The sequence below is a fragment of the Podarcis gaigeae genome, assembly GCF_964106915.1.
Source record: "Podarcis gaigeae genome assembly, chromosome: 13".
NCBI lineage: Eukaryota > Metazoa > Chordata > Lepidosauria > Squamata > Lacertidae > Podarcis > Podarcis gaigeae.
This window is the reverse complement of record NC_139689.1, coordinates 27,876,725-27,896,806: the sequence shown is the minus strand read 5'-3', so window position 1 is coordinate 27,896,806 and position 20,082 is coordinate 27,876,725. Positions and strand designations below refer to the sequence as shown.

The 20,082-nt window shown below is 46.7% G+C and overlaps 1 protein-coding gene and 1 long non-coding RNA gene across 3 annotated transcripts in view; both read right to left on the bottom strand.

The window, feature by feature from the left end:
- The window catches only part of LOC310829566 (long-chain fatty acid transport protein 2-like), a 36,036-nt gene that overhangs the window by 11,403 nt on the left and 4,551 nt on the right, over positions 1-20,082 (bottom strand). Inside the window, exons 2-8 of one of the 2 annotated variants that reach the window (XM_083708199.1) lie at positions 17,433-17,642; positions 15,647-15,805; positions 13,495-13,619; positions 11,804-11,998; positions 7,033-7,123; positions 5,540-5,738; positions 401-498 (exon numbers count right to left, since the gene is read on the bottom strand). In XM_083708199.1, coding sequence (XP_083564325.1) covers positions 401-498; positions 5,540-5,738; positions 7,033-7,123; positions 11,804-11,998; positions 13,495-13,619; positions 15,647-15,805; positions 17,433-17,642 — 1,077 coding nt within the window. The remainder of the gene's footprint in view (positions 1-400; positions 499-5,539; positions 5,739-7,032; positions 7,124-11,803; positions 11,999-13,494; positions 13,620-15,646; positions 15,806-17,432; positions 17,643-20,082) is intronic. The other variant, XM_083708200.1, reaches the window with a different exon arrangement.
- On the bottom strand, positions 8,779-11,794 carry LOC310829731. Its single transcript, XR_014557342.1, has 2 exons — positions 9,925-11,794; positions 8,779-9,892 (listed from the first exon to the last, which is right to left on the bottom strand). It is a non-coding gene; the product is annotated as an uncharacterized lncRNA (long non-coding RNA).

The window sequence follows — 20,082 nt, the reverse complement described above, 5'->3', positions numbered from 1 at the left end:
ACAAAATACCTAAGGAGAGTGAACCAAGTGTGGCTATTCCACAATGAATGCCCAGTGTGGAAGCATTGTGGGTGAAGGGCATTTTTTCAGTGGAGGGGGAGCAGAGGCGAGCTGCCGGCCATACCTTCCGGGGCAGATGGGAGCTGGAGTCCAGTGACATTTGGGGCAGCATAGGTTCCCCACCTCTGGTTTAGACACCTTGTGCTCTATAGACCGTGGGACTCACAGGCACTTCAAACCATGACTGGAAATGGTGCCAGTGTCCAAAGATGGCGGGTACAATTGACTATCCTCAATACCTCTTCCCTTAGCCTGCTGCTGCGGAGCTGATCTCCTGATGCCACAGATGCTAACTCTGGCTGCCCAAAGTTGCATTTAAGAATGGCACTTCAGGACCCACCTGGCACCGGCACTCCATAGACACTGACTTCCTGAACCGACTCCAGCGTTGCCAAGGTCGTCTCAACCTCCGTGGTGGCCACATTCTCCCCTTTCCAGCTGCAAAGAGAGGGGAACAGTTACCATTTGGGGAGAAGAGCATGCCTATTATGTTAAGAGCAACTACCACAGCATTTCTTTCCCGCTCTTGAGTGTTCAAAGTGCTTTGTGGAGGGTGGCAGGAAGGTGGGGGCAGAGTTGGCACACTCCTGTGTGCTCACCCCTCAATGTCTGTCCATTTAAGCCCCATAATAAAACAGTGGAATAAACCAAAGCAGGCACACATCCCTGCTTCTTCCTACACCTTCTGCTAGCTCAGAGTCAGCAAGAGCGCAAGCAGCAACAGCGAGAAGGAGGAAGAATAGGACCAGGTAGTGGGGTAGGAGAGCTGGGGTGGGGGTGGGGAATTCACATCCAGCAACCAATGTGCCCCTTTGGTTTCAGATACAACATGGGCAGATGAGTCAAAAATCCAGGACCCAAATTTCCACAGCCCTCTCGTAGGTGCGGAGGCTCATTTACCAGAACTGATGTATTTATAATAATAATAATAATTTATTATTTGTACCCCGCCCATCTGGCTGGGTTTCCCCAGCCACTCTGGGCGGCTTCCAACAGAGATGAAAAATACACTAAAATGTCACATATTAAAAACTTCCCTAAACAGGGCTGCCTTCAGATGTCTTCTGAATGTCAGGTAGTTGTTTATCGCTTTGACATCTGATGGGAGGGCATTCCACAGGGCGGGCGCCACTACCGAGAAGGCCCTCTGCCTGGTTCCCTGTAACTTGGCCTCTCGCAGTGAGGGAACCGCCAGAAGGCCCTCGGAGCTGGACCTCAGTGTCCGGGCAGAACGATGGGGGAGGAGACGCTCCTTCAGATATACTGGACCGAGGCCATTTAGGGCTTTAAAGGTCAGCACCAACACTTTGAATTGTGCTCAGAAACGTACTGGGAGCCAATGTAGGTCTTTCAAGACCGGTGTTATATGGTCTCGGCGGCTGCTCCCAGTCACCAGTCTAGCTGCCGCATTCTGGATTAGTTGTAGTTTCCGGGTCACCTTCAAAGGTAGCCCCACGTAGAGCGCATTGCAGTAGTCCAAGCGGGAGATAACCAGAGCATGTACCACTCTGGCGAGACAGTCTGCAGGCAGATAGGGTCTCAGCCTACGTACCAGATGGAGCTGGTAAACAGCTGCCCTGGATACAGATTTGACCTGTGCCTCCATGGACAGCTGTGAGTCCAAAATGACTCCCAGGCTGCGCACCTGGTCCTTCAGGGGCACAGTTACCCCATTCAGGACCAGGGAATCCTCCACACCTGCCCGCCTCCTGTCCCCCAAAAACAGTACTTCTGTCTTGTCAGGATTCAACCTCAATCTGTTAGCCGCCATCCATCCTCCAACCGCCTCCAGACACTCACACAGGACCTTCACCGCCTTCACTGGTTCTGATTTAAAAGAGAGGTAGAGCTGGGTATCATCTGCATACTGATGAACACCCAGCCCAAACCTCCTGATGATCTCTCCCAGTGGCTGCATGTAAATGTTGAAAAGCATGGGGGAGAGGACAGAACCCTGGGGCACCCCACAAGTGAGAGCCCAGGGGTCTGAACACTCATCCCCCCCCCACCACTTTCTGAACACGGCCCAGGAGGAAGGAGCGGAACCACTGTATGACAGTGCCCCCAGCTCCCAGCCCCTCAAGACGGTCCAGAAGGATGTCATGGTTGATGGTATCAAACGCCGCTGAGAGATCCAGCAGAACTAGGAAACAGCTCTCACCTTTGTCCCTAGCCCGCCGGAGATCATCAACCAGTGCGACCAAGGCAGTTTCAGTCCCATGATGAGGCCTGAATCCCGACTGGAAGGGATCCAAATGGTCCGCTTCTTCCAGGCGTGCCTGGAGTTGTTCAGCAACCACTCGCTCAATCACCTTGCCCAAGAATGGAAGGTTTGAGACTGGGCGATAATTGGCCATCGTGGCCGCATCTAAAGATGGTTTTTTTAAGAAGCGGTTTAATAACCGCCTCTTTCAGCGGGTCTGGGAAGGCTCCCTCACGGAGGGAAGCATTCACCACCCCACGAAGCCCATCGCCCAGTCCTTCCCGGCTAGCTTTTATAAGCCAGGATGGGCAAGGATCCAGGAGACAGGTGGTTGGCTTCACTCGTCCAAGCAGCCTGTCCACATCCTCGGAGGTAACAGATTGGAATTGATCCCACACAACTTGACCAGACAGGACTCTAGCACTCTCCCGCCCCGGCTCTGCTCCCACGGTGGAGTCTACTTCTTCCCGAATCTGAGCGATTTTATCTGCAAAAAAATTTGCAAAATCATTGCAGGAGAACATGTGGCCCGTACTAGGCCCCGATGTTACAGGTGGTTCCGCTAAATTGTGAACCACCTGAAAGAGTCTCCTGCTGCTGTTTTCTGCAGATGCAATAGAGGCGGTGAAGAAAGTCTTCTTCGCCGTCGCTATCGCCACTTGGTAGGCTCGACGTTGAGCTCTAACCTGTGTCCGGTCAGATTCGGAATGAGTTATCCGCCACCGGCGCTCTAGCCGTCTCAACGATTGTTTCATTGCCCTCAGATCTGTGGAAAACCACGGGGCTCTCCGGGCTCCATACAATCGGAGAGGGCGCTTCGGAGCCAAACAGTCAATAGCCCTGGTTAACTCCACATTCCAGCGGGCCACCAGGGAATCGGCTGAAAGGCCATCAACATGGGATAAAGCATCCCCTACCACTCTCTGGAAACCATTTGGATCCATTAAGTGGCGGGGCGGACCATCCGAATCGGTCCCACCTCCCTGCAGAGGGGATGGGTCGCAGAGAAGTCCAGTTGCACCAGGAAGTGGTCTGACCATGGCACTTCTTTCGTTTCACTTTTACTTAGTGTCAGATCACCAACATCCGTAGAGGTAAACACCCGGTCCAAGGCATGTCCACGGCTATGGGTTGGGCCAGACTTATTCAGGGACAGCCCTATGGAGGCCATGCGTTCCACGAAGTCCCGAGCAGCCCCTTGTAAGGTCGTGTCGGCATGGATGTTAAAATCCCCTAGGACAACCAAGCTAGGTGTCTCCAGGAGAACATCCGCCACGACCTGAAGCAGCTCGGGCAGGGAATCCTTGGTGCAGCGGGGAGGTCGGTACACCAAAAGGAATCCTGTACTGCCCCTATTGCCCAACTTCCAGAACATGCACTCAGAAAACTGGGTCTTCCCAATAGGACGCCTGGTGCAAACTAATGACTTCCTAAAAATCACTGCAACCCCCCCTCCCCGCCCACATGACCTGGGTTGCTGTGCGTAAGAGAAACCTGGTGGACAAGCAGCGGCAAGGACAGGCCCATCTGCTTCATCCAACCAAGTCTCTGTTACACATGCCAGGTCAAGTCCCCCATCCATGATCAAGTCATGGATGGCAGTGGTCTTATGAATCATTGACCTGGCATTGCACAGCAACACTTTCAGGTCATGTGGGTTCACTCTGGAAGTTTATACTTGATTTGGACCAAACTAAATCTCCTGGGACGCAGGTGGCGCTGTGGGTTAAAGCCTCAGCGCCTAGGACTTGCCGATCGAAAGGTCGGCGGTTCGAATCCCTGCGGCGGGGTGCGCTCCCGCTGCTTGGTCCCAGCGCCTGCCAACCTAGCAGTTCGAAAGCACCTCCGGGTGCAAGTAGATAAATAGGGACCGCTTACCAGCGGGAAGGTAAACGGCGTTTCCGTGTGCGGCTCTGGCTTGCCAGAGCAGCGATGTCACGCTGGCCACGTGACCCGGAAGTGTCTCCGGACAGCGCTGGCCCCTGGCCTCTTAAGTGAGATGTGCGCACAACCCCAGAGTCTGTCAAGACTGGCCCGTACGGGCAGGGGTACCTTTACCTTTACCTAAATCTCCTGGTGTGTATTTTGCTAATGCTAAATACATTACTTCTGGTAACCAAGCCTCCATAGTTGCTAGAGGGCTGTGAAAATTTGTGTCCCAGGCATTTTAGATTTGTCTACCCATGTACTATCTAAAACCAAAGGAGTGCATTGGTTGCCAGATGTGAAATATACTGGCATTCTTTTCAGCTCTCCTACCCCACTAAGGAGGCTCCCAGGATCAACAGTGGGGCTTTCACATGAGGTGTGGGTCTCAGCAACAATCTGACAGCGTTCATTGCAGATCAGAACCAGAAACTTCCTGGCACATTGCTTGTTTTCCTGCCTCCTTTCAACATCACAGTACGAATGATCTCTGTACAGAATAAGGACATTTACAGTACATGTGTTTCTGTCATCTTTCTTCCTGAGGTGTTTGCTAAGGGCTCGTCCACACTTCCACTTGAAAGCACAGGGCTCAGCAGTTTTCCACTTGTGTCATGCTTTCTGGGCATGGATTTGAGTGATTTTGCCTTTGCCCTGTCATTTCCCCCTGGAAAACCCAGTCTTTAGTGATAAATCGGAACAAACAGCAATCGTGGAAAATCCAGTTGCATTTGGTGCTAAAGATCGAGTTTCCATAAGGAGTGGAAGGGGGCAGAAGTGGGGCAAACGGAGGCAAGGACAAACCCTGAAAATCAAATTGTGGGTCTTTTTGCACCAACAGCCAGATCTCCTGTTGTTTCCCCCTCAACCATTTGCTTTGAGAGCTGCTGGGTATATTGCAAAGCAAAGGGGCAGTGAGACCGCAGCCAAGCAGAAATTTCCATCTATGAATATAAATGAGCAAATGCAAATCTCATGCAGGCTTGTGTCAGGGGCCTGTCCCCGAGACATTTTAGTACTCCCTCTGCTTCTAAATATACCTTGCATAAATTTGCACTGTGTTATATGCTATACCTGCCATAATGCCAACAACAGATATACCGTATTTTTCCATGTATAAGACTAGGTTTTTTAACCAAAAAATTAGGTTTAAAATTGGGGCTCGTCTCATACACGGGTAGTGCTGAGGGGTGTTTTCTTAATTTGGATTCCCCCCCAAAAGGGGGCATCTTATACATGGGGGCATCTTATACATGGAAAAATACGGTATATATAATCTGAAACTGCAACCTCACACTCCACGAGACCAAGTGCAGCAGATCCCACCCCACCTGGAGAGGTGGGACTCACCGGAAAGTGTCTCCTACCCGGTCCTGAAAATATAGAAAGCCATCATGGTCTTGCATCAGGAGGTCACCACTGTTGAAGTAGCAGTCTCCTTTGGTAAAAACATCCCGGAGAATCTTCTTCTCCGACTTCTGTCGGTCTCCTGCGTAACCAGAGAACGGGGTATGGCTAGTGATCTTGGCCACCAGTAATCCTGTCTCGCCTTGGGAGGGAAGGAAGGAGAACCTTGGTAATTCTGTCCTATTTCCCCATGCCCCATAACAAATCAATAGAGTGGTGAAATTGACTTGACCAGACTACTCTAAACAATTTCACTCATAAAGGACGTTTTTAGAGTACAGGAGCTGAATGGAAAAGGTAGCTTTGCATGCCTTCCCCTTGAAGTTTACCCCTCACGGAGCTGCCATTCCCAGCATCCCCCCAACTAACTACAATACCCAGAGTTCTTTTAGGGAAAGAATGCATTTCGAATGTTCTTTAAAAGTATAGTGCGTACACAAAAGTGCTTTTACCCCTTTGGAACATTACTGGTCTTAAAATAAACTGGATAGTTCCTTAAAAAGAACAAAACTCTTTAAATCTTCATTTGTTTCTGAGTTGGTTCAGAATATTATTATTAATTTATATATAATTTATTTATACCCCACCCATCTAGCTGGTTTTCCCCAGCCACTCTGGGCGGCTCCCAGCAGAATATTAAAAACACGATAAAACATCAAACATTGATTCACATGTTTCAGATTTCTTTTAAAAGTCAGACAGTTGTTTATTTCCTTGACATCTGATGGGAGGGCATTCCACAGGGCAGGTGCCACTACCAAGAAGGCTCTCTTCCTGGTTCCCTGTAACCTTACTTGAGCGCTAAGGGTGGAGACACTCCTTCAGGTATACTGGGCTGAAGCCGTTTAGGGCATTAAAAGTCAGCACCAACACTTTGAATTGTGTTCGGAAACATACTGGGAGCCAATGTAGGTCTTTCAGGACCTGCGTTATATGGCCTCAGCAGCCACTCCCTGTCACCAGTCTAGCTGCTGCATTCTGGATTAATTGTAGTTTCCGGATCACTTTCAAAATTATCCCCACGTATTTTATATTTAATCATTTATAATTCACCTTGAGTTCTCTTGGGAAAAAGACATTCCAGAAATTCTATAGACAATCTTAAAAAAAAAAATCTTCCTGTAATGCGCCTAAGAGTTTTGTGGACTGGACAATTCATATGTAAAATTAGTGCTTGTATGTGATGCTGGACCCAAACACACACACACACACACACACACACACACACACACACACACATGCTGAAGTGAGAAATCAAAATTCAGAAGTCAAGAATGCTGAGAGATGTTAGGAGACCCCATACAGAGCTACAGTTCTCAGCACCCTTGCAAAACCACAGTTCCCGCAATTCTTTGGGGGCAAGCCATGGCTTTTAAAGTGGTATAAGAGTGCTTTAAACCTATGGTGCGGATGTAAATGTACGCTTCTTTTATTACCTGTGGCCACTGGGATGCAATATCCTTTCTCGTCCCTCACCGGCTCATCCTGGTCAACGTTATATTGAATCAGTTCGAATTTTGCCAGTTTCTGAAGGGTGGAAAGGAACAGATAGAAAGGAAAGCATGAGATGATAAGGCGTAAATTCAAGGCAAGCATGTTATAACACCAGGATCATAAAGCATTTTATGGAACCATAGAACTACAGGAAGGGACCCAAAGGGTCATTGAGTCCAACGCCCTGGAACCACAGCTAGGATCATTGACCTCAAGCAAAGATAACCAGGGGCCCCCAGGCCAGAGCCAGTTCCTTGGCACCTGGACTGTGGCTTCTCCTCCTTGGCACTGCTGCTCTCCTCAGCACTGCCCCTGGAAAGCGAGGGTTGCACAGATCTGGACAGAGCCACCTCAAGCTCCTTCGACCAGCAACACCAACTTCCCCCAAAGAATGTGGTAGGAGAGCTTAGTTTGTGTCCTGCGCTTTTTAGAATTGTCTACCCATGAACTTTCTGAAACTAAAAGGCCATATTGGTTGCCAGATGTGAAACACCATACTTTCCCATGTATAAGACTTTTCGTTCTGTAAAATAAGGTGTAAAAACGGGGTGCGTCTTATACACCAATAGTGCATAGGGGGGATGAGTGATTGGTTGCAGCCGCGTGCTGCAGCTTGTCAGTGGCAATTTGGTGGGTGATTGGTGGCTGCGGCAAGGGCTGCTTAGGATTGGCTGGTGCTGCCTTAATTGGGCAGGAGATTGGTTGCTGTGGCAAGGGCTGCTGTGGATTGGCTGCCACTGCGGCAATTGGGCGTTTGAATGCTGGCTGCTGTTTGCAAGCGGGCAGATACTTGCAGGCTTCAGCGATGAGAGTGATTTTCTGGGTTAGTGATTTACTGCAATCCCCATCCCCTAAAAATCTCCACAACTCTGGTCAATCCTCCCCCATTTTCTTAATTTTGAGTCCCCCAAAATAGTGTCTTATACACAGGGGCATGTCATACACAGAAAAATATGGTTTGTTGGCATTATTTTCTGAAACCAAGAGGCCAGAGGGAGAGTAACTGCTTCTGCTAAACTGGGCAAAGGTGCGCTCAACATCTCTGGCCGGTGTTGGGTAAAGCTGCGTTTTCTGCCCTTCTCTCAAAAACATCCCTCAAGATGCCAGCTGGGAAAGCTCTTGGAACTTTCTACAAGCCTACGTCACTTTAGCTATCATGACTCCCCCCCCCCCAGGAATTCTGGGAATTGTAGTTTGGTGACAGTGCTGGGGATTATTCGTTAAGAGGAACCTAGTCGCATGCCACCACTCACAGAACTACAGTTCCCAGAATTCCTCTTGGTGATTATTAAACTAAGTCACCTTATGCACATTTATTTGCTTTTCAATCGAGGTAATAAATCACTGTAAGGTTTTCAATTGAAAATAGTTCAAAGTTCAGGACTGAACGGATTAACTTTACACAGTTGTGTAAAGCTTGTGGGTGTCAGCAGATTTTTCATTCCGTTGCCCTGGACTTTGGAACCTGCTCTTTGATTTTAGTTTATCTAAGCGGGTGCTCCAGCAAAATGCTGCAACATGAAGTTTAGGACTCCAGCCAGCCATGCCCTTTTTCAGGGCATTCCATTCCATTCCCTCTCCCTGCTGGTTTACGATTCTCCCCACTCCACTCTCAAAAACAACCTGTCATAATTCTCTGCCCAATGTGTATGCAGAGACCTCATTAGACTCTTCCCCCCCAAAAAATGTTTCTTTTTTTGTACTTCTACAAACCTTGGAGTTCCTGGGTACCTGCTGATACATCTTCCTTGTTTGTGTGAGTACTGCCACTTTGGCTTCAGAAGGAACCACACTTAGAAAATTGAGTTTACTATTACTACAGCCGTACCTTGGAAGTTGAACAGAATCCGTTCTGGAATGGAAACCAAGGCGCGACTTCTGATTGGCTACAGGAAGCTCCAATCAGAAGCTGTGGAAGCCCCATTGGATATTTGCATTCCAGAAATAGTTCGCAAACCAGAACAGTCACTTCTGGGTTTGCGTCGTTTGGGAGCCAAAATGTTCGAGAACTAAGCTGTTTGAAAACCAAGGTACGATTGTGTAGACAAGTAGGATCCACAACAAAATGTTGCAGCACGGGTTGTTCCCTGTTCAGGATTCCAGTCACTGCGCTCCATTTCCTCAAGATAGTGACCCCCTCTTCTATGTGGGGGGTGACATTTTAGCAACATAACCAATGGCACTGGCAGCCTGAACATCAGCAATAGAGGGAATTATGATGGCAGCATTTACAATACATGATATAATGTAATAGAGAAAAGAGTTCGCTAACTTTGCGGCTGTCTTGCATTATCTCCCCCCACCCTCAATCCATCCATATTGAATTGGCTGGCATTTTCCTGTTGCTAAATTCATATACAGTGGTACCTCTGGTTGCGAACAGGATCCGTTCCGGAGGCCCATTCGCAACATTAATAGAACGCAATCCGCAGCGGCGTGTCTGCACATATGCAGGTTGCAATTCACCACTTCTGTGCATGCACGTGACATCGTTTTGCGCGTCTGCACATGCACGAGTGGCGAAACCTGGAAGTAACCCTTTCTGGTACTCCCGAGTTGCTGCAAGACGCAACCTGAAAAAACATGTCATGAAGCAAACATAACATGAAGTATGACTGTATTAATTGGAAATATTTTCTGGCACACTTTGAAACGCTTTATTGTGAAATGTGCTTGATCAAAATAAAATAAAAAATGCACTTAGAAGTCTCAGGTGCCAAAACATGATTTAGCAACATCATGATGCAGGGCCAAGTTTGGCCTAATGGTTATTTTCCTCTCTCTCTCTCTCTCTCTCTCTCTCTCTCTCTCTCTCTCTCTCTCTCTCATAGGACTCCTGTTACTTAAGCCCTGCATCTCAAACAGACATGGCAAGGGGTGAAATTTTTCCCATCCCTGTATCAGACGTGCCAGGAACAGCTTCACATCCAGGGTTTACTGCACAACTCTTCAAAGGACAAAAGCCCTAATCTCGGAATATCTCGTGGGACTCTTACCTTTGCACACGAGGCTGCATTCCAGCTAGGCAAAGATCAAAGGTTTCTAGAAGCAGCCCCCACCCCCCATTTAAAAAATACCCACATCTCTCCATCCTCCATCCATGAAAAGAGCAGGCATTATCATAGTACAATACAGGACACTCCAGTCGGGTAAAACCACATGAGGGGGCTGAAGCCCTTGAACCAGAATAACAATAAAGGAAAGGAACAGAAGAAAGTCTCTCATCCCCAGCCAAAAGGTGATTAAGACTAAGAAGGCACCAATGGTGCCAGGATCCCAGCAAACAATAAAGGTAAGAAAATGGTGAAGGACCCCTGGACAGTTAAGACCAGTCAAAGGAAAGGGGGAATAAGGCAGGTGTGGCCAAATTGGGGGGCCTCCACAGCTGTCATTACCAATGGTCGGGAATAGGGCCAGGTGATATATCAATATATTGTCCAAAGCTGGTTTGAAGTCCATATTGTGATATTGGCTTTGTAATTTTTGACCTGACAATATATTATTATTATTTATTGAATTTATATACCACCCTACACCCGGGGGTGTCAGGGCGGTTCACAGAATAAAATCAAGTTATAAAACAACAAAATACCTAATAAAAATAAAAATCAGCAACCCAATAACACCCCCCCCCAAAAAAACCACAAATTGTGTGTGTGTGTGTGTGTGTGCGCTATGCAAAAATCACAATGTGGGCAAAACAGTGAAGCCAGCCAATGCCTCTCCTGATTCCTACAGCCCCTATTAAACTCTGTTAACTCAACTCTCCCTCACCTCATGCAGGAGGCAGCGAATCACAAGAGCAGGTGCCAGCAAAAATCACAATGAAGGCAAAACTGTGAAGCAAATGCCTCTACATAGTTCCATCCTTATTTCGGACATTGTGATATATCGGTATATCGCTATTTGTTTAGCTGTTGATATATAACAATGTTGAAAACCAGCTATCACTCTGCCCTAGTCAGGAATCCAGTCTAATATCTGGAGAATACCACTTTGGTTATTCCTAGACTGAAGTATAGGGCCAAAGTCTACACAGAATATGTGGCTATTGAAGAGAGAACTGAAGGCAGCTTTAAGAGACCAGAAGATGAGGTGTGCAATTAGAGTGGAGTGTTTGGGGATGTTTAACTGGGACCTTGGAATTCTATAAGACATTCTTTGTCTAGCTCCTTCCCTTTAATCTTACCGCCTTGGGTGACCCTGTTGCGAGTACGAGATTCCCAACGGCTTCGCTCACAAGGGTCATAGGAATGTGCAAACCCACTCACCACCACAAGGTGATGATTCAGCGAGTGAGACAAAGAATTACCCAAGATGTCCTCAACGGCAGAACAGGCAGGTGGTAACAAGCAGTTATCACGGCTGTGAAGGCGGATGAAAGCTGCAGCAGAAAGGATCTACCTATCTGGCATGACTACTCATGCCATCGGAACAGAGCCCTACTGCGAAGACTGTGCATTGATCAGCGTGCACTGATCTACACACATAAAACAAATTCACGCACAGGTGTCTTCCAAAAACCCAACCCAACACTGTGGCCTCCACCCAGAATTGGCCTCCACAGTCACTTACAGACTCACTGTTAAAACTGTGTTTATGGAAGACAATCCTACTCTGCTACAAGCGATCGCCAAAGAAGAAGATAAGACATTATTTATTTAGACATTTGTGATCAACACACCCTGGAAATTCCTGCTTAGCCCTCATTACCTTGTGGAGGAAGTTTGTCTTTCCCATGGCTCCAACCTTCCCGATGTAGTTAATAAATCCAACATTCCCCTCTGTGGCGCCATAGAATTCGTGGATTTGGATAGGTTTGAATCGATGCAGGAACTCCTTCCAGACTTCCACACGCATGCCATTACCTATTGCCAGTCGCACGCAGTGGTCTCGGTCACGGTCCGTCTACAAAGAAACACACTGAGGTGATCACTGTGGTTATAAGCTGTATGGATAGCCATTTCACTGGCGATGAGTAGGAATTGCTTCAAGTGGTTACACTAACGAACTTTCACAAAAAGAATGCCTTGTCATGCCCTGTAAGTTTCTGACTAGATTGCTGCAATGTGGGGCTGCCTAGGAGGACGGTTCAGAAACTTCAGCCGGTTCAGAAGATACAACGGAGAGGTGCAACTTGTAGAGAATAGGACAAAGGGCTCAACCACACTTTTGACTGAGCCGTAGTTTGATCATATTGTGTACCGGGTCAGAGAGCTTTTCGCACTGATCCGTGGTGGTGCCTTGTGAAAATCCGATCCTACCCACTGAATTTCATTAGATGTGCAGAAAATCTGAAGAGAGTTTTTGCTTAACCGAGCTTCAATTCACCAGATAAGATTCTATTATTATTATTATTTGCAAAGCACGGCTGCAGAACAATAAAAAAATCTCTCCATCCAACCTGGAGAAATTAATTGGTGCACAATATGATCAAAATATGGGCCAAGCAAAAGTGGATGAGTCCAAGCTGTATCTTGCAGGTACTTAAAGAGCTTCTCTATTCCACTCCAGTCTATCCTATCTTATTCAGATTATTTGATTTACATCACACACCCTCATCACACATGATTTCGGGGCAATTCACAACAATTTGAAACACAAGACACAGTAAAACAAAGGTGGAAACTAGACACATATTAAAAAAACACTGCAAAAATGCTTTTTTAAAATTTTTCAAAAATATCTTGAATTTGCCATAAGCTCACCATTGCCATCTAGCATCATATTTGTATAGTGCACTCAAAATGCACTTAAAAGTTAGATTTGGAGCTGTATAGCAGAGTCCAAAATAAACATACTTTAAATTACAATCATCCTCCATTATTATTATTATTATTAATTGAATTTATATACTGCCCTATACCCAGAGGTCCATGAAACCTTTTGGTCTCAATAGCTTTGTAATTCAATGCAGAAATATCACATCAACTGACACTTAATGCAGGGTTTTGGCTCACCAAAAACGAAGCATGGCAACTGACTGACACATCCAAACCGAGAAGCATTGAACTCCCTGCTTTCTGCAGCATCAGGTGTACAGCAGGTGGGCATGCACCCACCTGCTGTAAGGGATTCAGTACAGTGGTGCCTCGCAAGACGAAATTAATTCGTTCTGCGAGTTTCTTCGTCTTGCGGATTTTTCGTCTTGCGAAGCACGGATGCACCCTGGTATTAACGGTTTTAAGAAAAAGGAAACAAACTCGCAAGACGTTTCGTCTTGCGAAGCAAGCCCATAGGGAAAATCGTCTTGCGAAGCAACTCAAAAAACGAAAAACTCTTTCGTCTTGCGAGTATTTCGTCTTCTGAGGCATTCGTCCTGCGAGGTACCACTGTACTGAGCAGGAGAACCCATTTTGCTTCTTGGCAACATTCTCCCTCCCCCCAACCTGTCTCTCATTTACCTTTTGTGCATTACAGAGGTAGCGCATCATTTCTCCAACATATTGGATCACAGTGACGCCGTATCGCCTGCAGTCGTCCCAGAAATGGGTAACAGAAAACTTAGACCTCAAGGCAATTGTGCATCCTGTTTGGGGAGGGGTGGGGGAGAAAGAAAGTGATTCTGCTTTCATTACTGTTTGGACCTGCAAAAGTTTTATAAGACAGTTGTGCTGCTTTGGTTCCAGTATATGCACTTCTATTGTAACTTCCTGCTGAAGTCCTTCAACTTTTCATACCACAAATATTTGGGGCAGAGGAGAGGTTGTCCCAGTTTGCTGCCCTAGACAGCAATAATATGGCAGCATTGGGGAAATGTCACAAAGCAACCAAAAAAGCAGAATAAATCCATTAGTGCACTAATATCGCGTAGAGAACACGATGCGGAATGCACCTGCAATAAAACAGTGCCCTGCATTCACATTCCCCTATTTCAGCACTCCGCTCGGACATTTCTGACAATGTGGTTCAGAAGCTTAACAGTACAAGATTCAGTGCTGACGCCAAAACTTTGTTTCGTTTCGCAGTATATTTGTTTCAAGAAAATAAGAGTGGTGGGAGAGGAGCGCAGGCTTTGCAGCCAATAGTGTATCTCTGCACCCAGCACACACGTCATGGCTAAATTAGATTCTCACATTTCAGATTTCCATTCGTCCGGAATTTCCCAGACATAGCCGGAATACTGCAGTCTGGGCAAAAATCTCAAAAATGTCCAGGAAAATCCATACGTATGACAACCCATGCCTGCAGTGTCGTTTTGGGTGATTTTCCTAAAAATTCATTTCATTATTTTTCCTCCTAAAAAAGTTGAACAACTTTTGTGTCCAGAACTTCAATTTTTGAAACATGGCAACCCTAGCAACCTGTATTTGTGCTGCGTTGTCTATTTCTACAAGCACAGGAACTGGATCAGGCCTGTGACCCATCTAGTCCAGCATCACAGTGGCCAACCAAATGTCTCAAGGATGAACCTACAAAAGGAGCTGCGCACAACAGGACTCTCCCTTCATACAGGAGGACAATCCTGAAGCCATTTTGACTCTCCCAAATTGACCTCAAATATTTATCTGCAAGGAGGAAGGAAATGGGAAAAGCTTTCTAACTGTCTTTGGACTGTAGGAGCTTACACCTCTCTGTAAATATAGTCTGGCAAGTATCTGTTAAGCTGAGCACACTGTCAATAGGAGTAAGAGATTCAGGAACTATGTATTTACCATCTCAAAGGAATGGCCAGGCTACCCAGGAAATGCAATCAGATAAGACATTATCAGGTATCCTGACAGACAGGAGAGAAGCAACACATTCTAATTTCTGCTGGGGACCACCTCTTTCTATGATGAATGCATGATGTTTTGGGGGGTGGTCTTGAGCTACAGGGTAGGCAATTTCAAATGTCTGTATAAGAGCTTGCACACCAATGCTCTGGGTTCCTCTCCTCCCTCCCTCCCTGCGTGGGGGAGTGGGGGACCCTGTTGCAACAGTTTATTAAAGATCAGGCTTCCTAGCTGCTTTGCTTCTCAATATTCTCTGGTTGGCTTCTGTTATTTTCTCCTAACGATAGATGACCTACTTAAAGACTCTATATGGGCTCTTCAATACCCCATAAGGAAAAAAGGAGCAGTTTTTCTTATAACAGTAGCCACCCAAGTTGGCTCTTGTGAGAGCGAATTCCAAAGTGCACTGAGCGATTAAGTGCTTTCTTTTATCTGCCCTGAATCTTCCAACATTCAGCTTCGTTGCTTGTCTATGAGTTCTAGCATTATGAGAGAGGGATAAGAAAATTTCTCTATCCCCTTTCTGAATGCCAAGCAGAAAGGTCCATCTCTCCTGCAGCAGCCCACTACATTTCTATGCTGAATGGGAAGGGGGGGGGTGCCCATCTGTTACTTGCCTGCATAGAAATTCTCACCAATTAGTATCAGGCAAGAGCCTATATGTGCAATGATGGATTTTGCAGAATCGTAGGACTCTAGAGTTGGAAGGGATCCTGAGGATCATATGATCCATATTCATAGACTGAGGATCTGAGTGCAGATTCTGACCTTCCCCCCCGCCCCACAAAAAAACCTTATGCACCCATTCATCCCAGCTCACTGAAAAACATTCTGTACATACCAACCTCCAGGCACCCTCCTGTCCCAAGAAGAAGGGCAGCTGAGTGGTACATCGGCAGCGGGAGGTAGATGATATCCTTAGGAGTGACCCCGCACATGCGAAACATATGGGACACTTTGAGCAGCTTCGACTGGGTGATGATAGCCGCTTTCGGCATCCCTTGAGGCAGGCAGAAATTAAAAAGAAGGAAGATGATCCGAAATGACTCCACCAAGCGAGAAACAACAATTTGCAGGGGTCATATTTCTTTCTGTCCCTGTCCCCCCAATATAACGCTATCCACATTCTCAACCACAAAATAGCAAAGGGCAAACACAGAAAAGGAATTCTTTTTCTACCAGCTTTTATATCCGCCTATAGCCTATTTTGTTGTCTTGTCTTGTCTTGACTATCAATAGCCCCACCCTTTGACAGAGTCTATTTTATTCCATGTACAGTGCCGGATTTAGGGTGGTGCAGGCGCTTCCCACACAGAGGGTGCCAAGCCGGGGGGGGGGCACACAAAATTGAGAGGATCCATAATTGAGAAGATCCATTTGGGGGTGTCAATTTTGGGCTCGCACAGGGCACCATATTATGAAAGTTTATCAAAGTCCACTGCTGCCGGACTTTGGACCTGATGTGCACTGGCGGAAGAGGAGGGCGGGGGGAGCGCACCACGCCCGGCAGTGCGATCCCGGGGGTGTGCCATTGTGGCTGGATCCCCCCCCCACGTTGGGCGCCACGCCCCCACAGGCGGCACACCACACCCCCAGGATGCGCACCATGCCCCTGAGATGTGTGCATGCCCCCGCCTGCTCTCTGCTCCCCGGTGCTGGAGCATGAAGCTCCGCCACTGCTGATGTGACCTGATGAGATCTTTTGCTGTCTCAATCCTGAGTCAACATAAATTTGGTCCGGGACCTGAGACTGGTCGGAGTGGTTCCACAGGAATAAAGCACAACATCCCTGATTGTGTACACTGTCTATTGCAATTCTGCCTTTAAGTTATAGCAGAAGTGTAGTGACTGGGGGAGTGCCAGGAGCCCTTCTTCTGCAAATGCCCCTAGTCACAGTCTTCCCCGCTGTTGTGAAATGGATTGCATATGCTTTCTAAATTTTCATTGACACAGATAAATGAGCTATGGGGATTTTATGCAGCTCTGTGTGCTCTTTTGCCCTCTTTATAGATGTTGTGCCATTGGCCAGCCTACTGGTGACAGTCTCACAGCCAAAACGGCCTGACACTTGCATGGCAATGGAGGCTGTGTGGACTGAATCAGAGATACCATATTGGCCCAAATATAAGCCACACCTTTAAAATTCAAGGGGGGGGGAGGGGGAAAAGACAATACCCGAATACAAGCCACTCCCTTAAAATTCTGCAGGCAGTCACACCCGTTCTGTTTTACTGTATGTCTGTTTAAGCAGTGATACCGTAAAAGCCCATTTTTGTAAGGTCGCAAATTTAAGCTGCGCTTGAACTTTTCACGGTCAGAATTTGGAAAAATAAGTGCAGCTTATATTCGGGCCAATACTGTATATCTAAAGTTATTTTACACATCCCCGGCAGTGGCTCTCTGAGGTCTCAGGCAGGTATCTACACTGAGATCCACTTTGGGCTGGATCAAAGTGATGTGCATCCCCTTGATGGTTGAGCTATGGCCCTTCCTGAATGGGCAAACCCCATCCGTCCTCAAAAGTGCCCAGGAGGAGGGCAGATGGGAAACAAGAATTTCCAGGCACGCAAGCCAAGTTTCCCCTCCCCTTGCTCCCTCACCCACCTCTTTGACGTTCTCCTCCTCACCTGTGGTCCCAGAGGTGTAAATATACAGGGATGATGACTGAGGGGTCACTTTGGCTCTGAAGGAAATGGGCACAGGCTCGGCTGAGCTGGATTGGATCTGCCCCAGCAAAGCTTCCACGCCCTCGGTTGGGGAGTCTTCGCTCAGGAAGAAAACCCGGACTCCTTCTTTCTTTAGAGCAGGAAGGACATCCTCAATGGCAGCCTTGAAATCTTCAAGAGAGCATGAAAAGAGGTGAGATTGGCCCTTGATTGGCCCTTGATTCTGGAAATCCTGCTAGACAGTAAGGCAGCCTGCCCAGACTCTGCAATAAAGAATGGTTTTGTTTGCTTATGAATAACCAGAATTGCAGTCGTATACCAGACAGTAGCATTTGGGAGAGGAGTCTGCATTAGTTTTTGGAACCCGTTTGGTTTAATTTTCATTTGTTGCTATGAGTGATGAAAGGATACTTCAGTATTTTTCAGCAACAAAAAGTACCCATTTGTTCTTGCTCAGATTTAAATGCTTTCATGAGGTGGGCCGATTTTTATTCTCCAGTGGCAGCCTTAGAGGAGATGATGGTGATGCTGCTGCTAATTATTATTTGCAGAATGAACTGGACCACCTTTCGTGATGTTTTGGACTACGACTCCCATCGTTCTTGGCCGTTCTGGCTGGGTTTAATGGAAGTCCAAGGCTGGGTACACATTACTGCTTACTCCAGCTCCAACACACAATCCCACCACTGGTGTTTGAAGCCCAGAGCACATGACATTGGCTACAATCCATTGGTTTCTTGTAGCTTCTTGAGAAATACCCCTGTTTGAGGCAGTTTCCCTCAAACTAACTTCCATCCGATTTGAAAATGGAAGGTGTGGCTAAGCTGAGGTGTGTACATCCAGGCAGCTATTGAGCATGTGCAGATGCACTGGAGTTCAGCACAGGGAAACAATTCAGGTAATGAGCCTCAGGTGATAACACCCTCACCCCCTTCTCTGGTGTGTGAACAGCAACATACAAAAGCTACATGAAAATGCACCAGTAGTGGCGGTGGAATGATTTTCCTGCATTTCCAACCACTAATGTGTACATAGCCCAAGGATTCTAGAGGGCACCAGGTTGGGGAAAGGCTGTCTTGGACATTATGTTACCAGAGGGAACTCAATTTTTTAAACTGCTGGTCCCAGCTGGAATTGTCTTGTGGGGGTCAGCTTTTAATTCTTTTATTACAGGGATGCCCTGGAACAATGCAACCATTTCGAGAGAGACAGAGCAGCAGCTGTCAGGAGCAGCCACCGAAATACCTCTGCCAGCGGAACCACAGCAACAAAAATCTGCTTAGTCAGGGAAGGATTCAATGAACACAAATGCAATAATGAAACCAATGCACAGCTAACAAATGGATTTCCCTGTTCCTAGGCACTAAATGTGTGTTTCTTTTTAAAAAGTGAAATTAATTGGGATGAGAGGCAGAGTATTTTCGGTTGTGTACACATTATATCTTTAAAGCACATTCAAAGCACCCGCCCCCAAAGAATTCTCCTAACTGTAGTTCACCTTTCACAGAGTTACAATTTCCATCAACCCTTAACCAACTACAGTGCCCTGAATTCTTTGAAGGGGGAGATGTGTGTCAAATGTGCTTTAAAGGTATAGTGCTTATGCAGCCTGAATCGACCTAAATTTCCAGGTATCTGCTAGAATCCCCCTGACAAAATATTGACAGTCTGGAGGCACCCTTAAAAAATCATGTTTGTTTGTGTGTGTTTTTAAAAGGATGCTGTACAAATATATACAGTAATTTGCTAACACCTGAGGGAGCGGCAAGGCAAACATAATATCAGATAGGGAGGAGCGAGGCAAAGTGGAAGAGTAATTCAACTTTCACCTTCAAAAGGCTGTACATGTGTCATTTGAGAAGTGAAAGCAAGAGGAAAACTGTGCTTAGGGCACAGCAGAAAAACCTGCACCCACTGCTGTTGAAAATATGTATTATTTATTTCTTAAATTTGCATCCTGCCTTTCCATCAAACAGATGTGCAAGGCTGTGCCTGTTTTCAGGTCTGCCTATGATTGTGTAACCTTTGGTGTAGTTTTTGGCACGTAGAAATTCAGAATATTTGAGGTTACCGCATGGTCACCGGTCAAACTGGTTTTGCAGATGCTCCTAGGAAAATGGGGAACTACCCCACAGAACTGTGGCTGCAACTGCTAATATAAATGTCTGCCTTTTATTGGATAATGCCTAGGATACTCAAAACAGATTCTCCACCATCGCTCCCCCTCCCAGCTGTTTTCAAAACAGAAAGATTAAGTGCATGAAAAGATGGGAGGAAGGGGTGCTTATTTGTATATCTCTGCACAACTGTGAATTTTGCCCGTAAAAAGAAAAGGACCGATGAATGAAATAGCCTAGACCAGCTTATACTGTATTATGGTATAGTTAATTTCCATCTCAGGGGAGCAGCTGCATTTAGGAACTAGGGCTCTTTCGCACAAATCCAAAGATGTGAGTTCATAAGAATATAAGAAGAATCCTTGTTCTAGCTCCTGCTGAGAGCACAATGACACAGACTCCTTCCTGAGAGGAAGGAAGGGCTCTTTATTGACGCCAAGAAGACTAACAAGCTCAGCAACAGGGAATGAGTCAGAGCGGTTGCTATGCTCAGG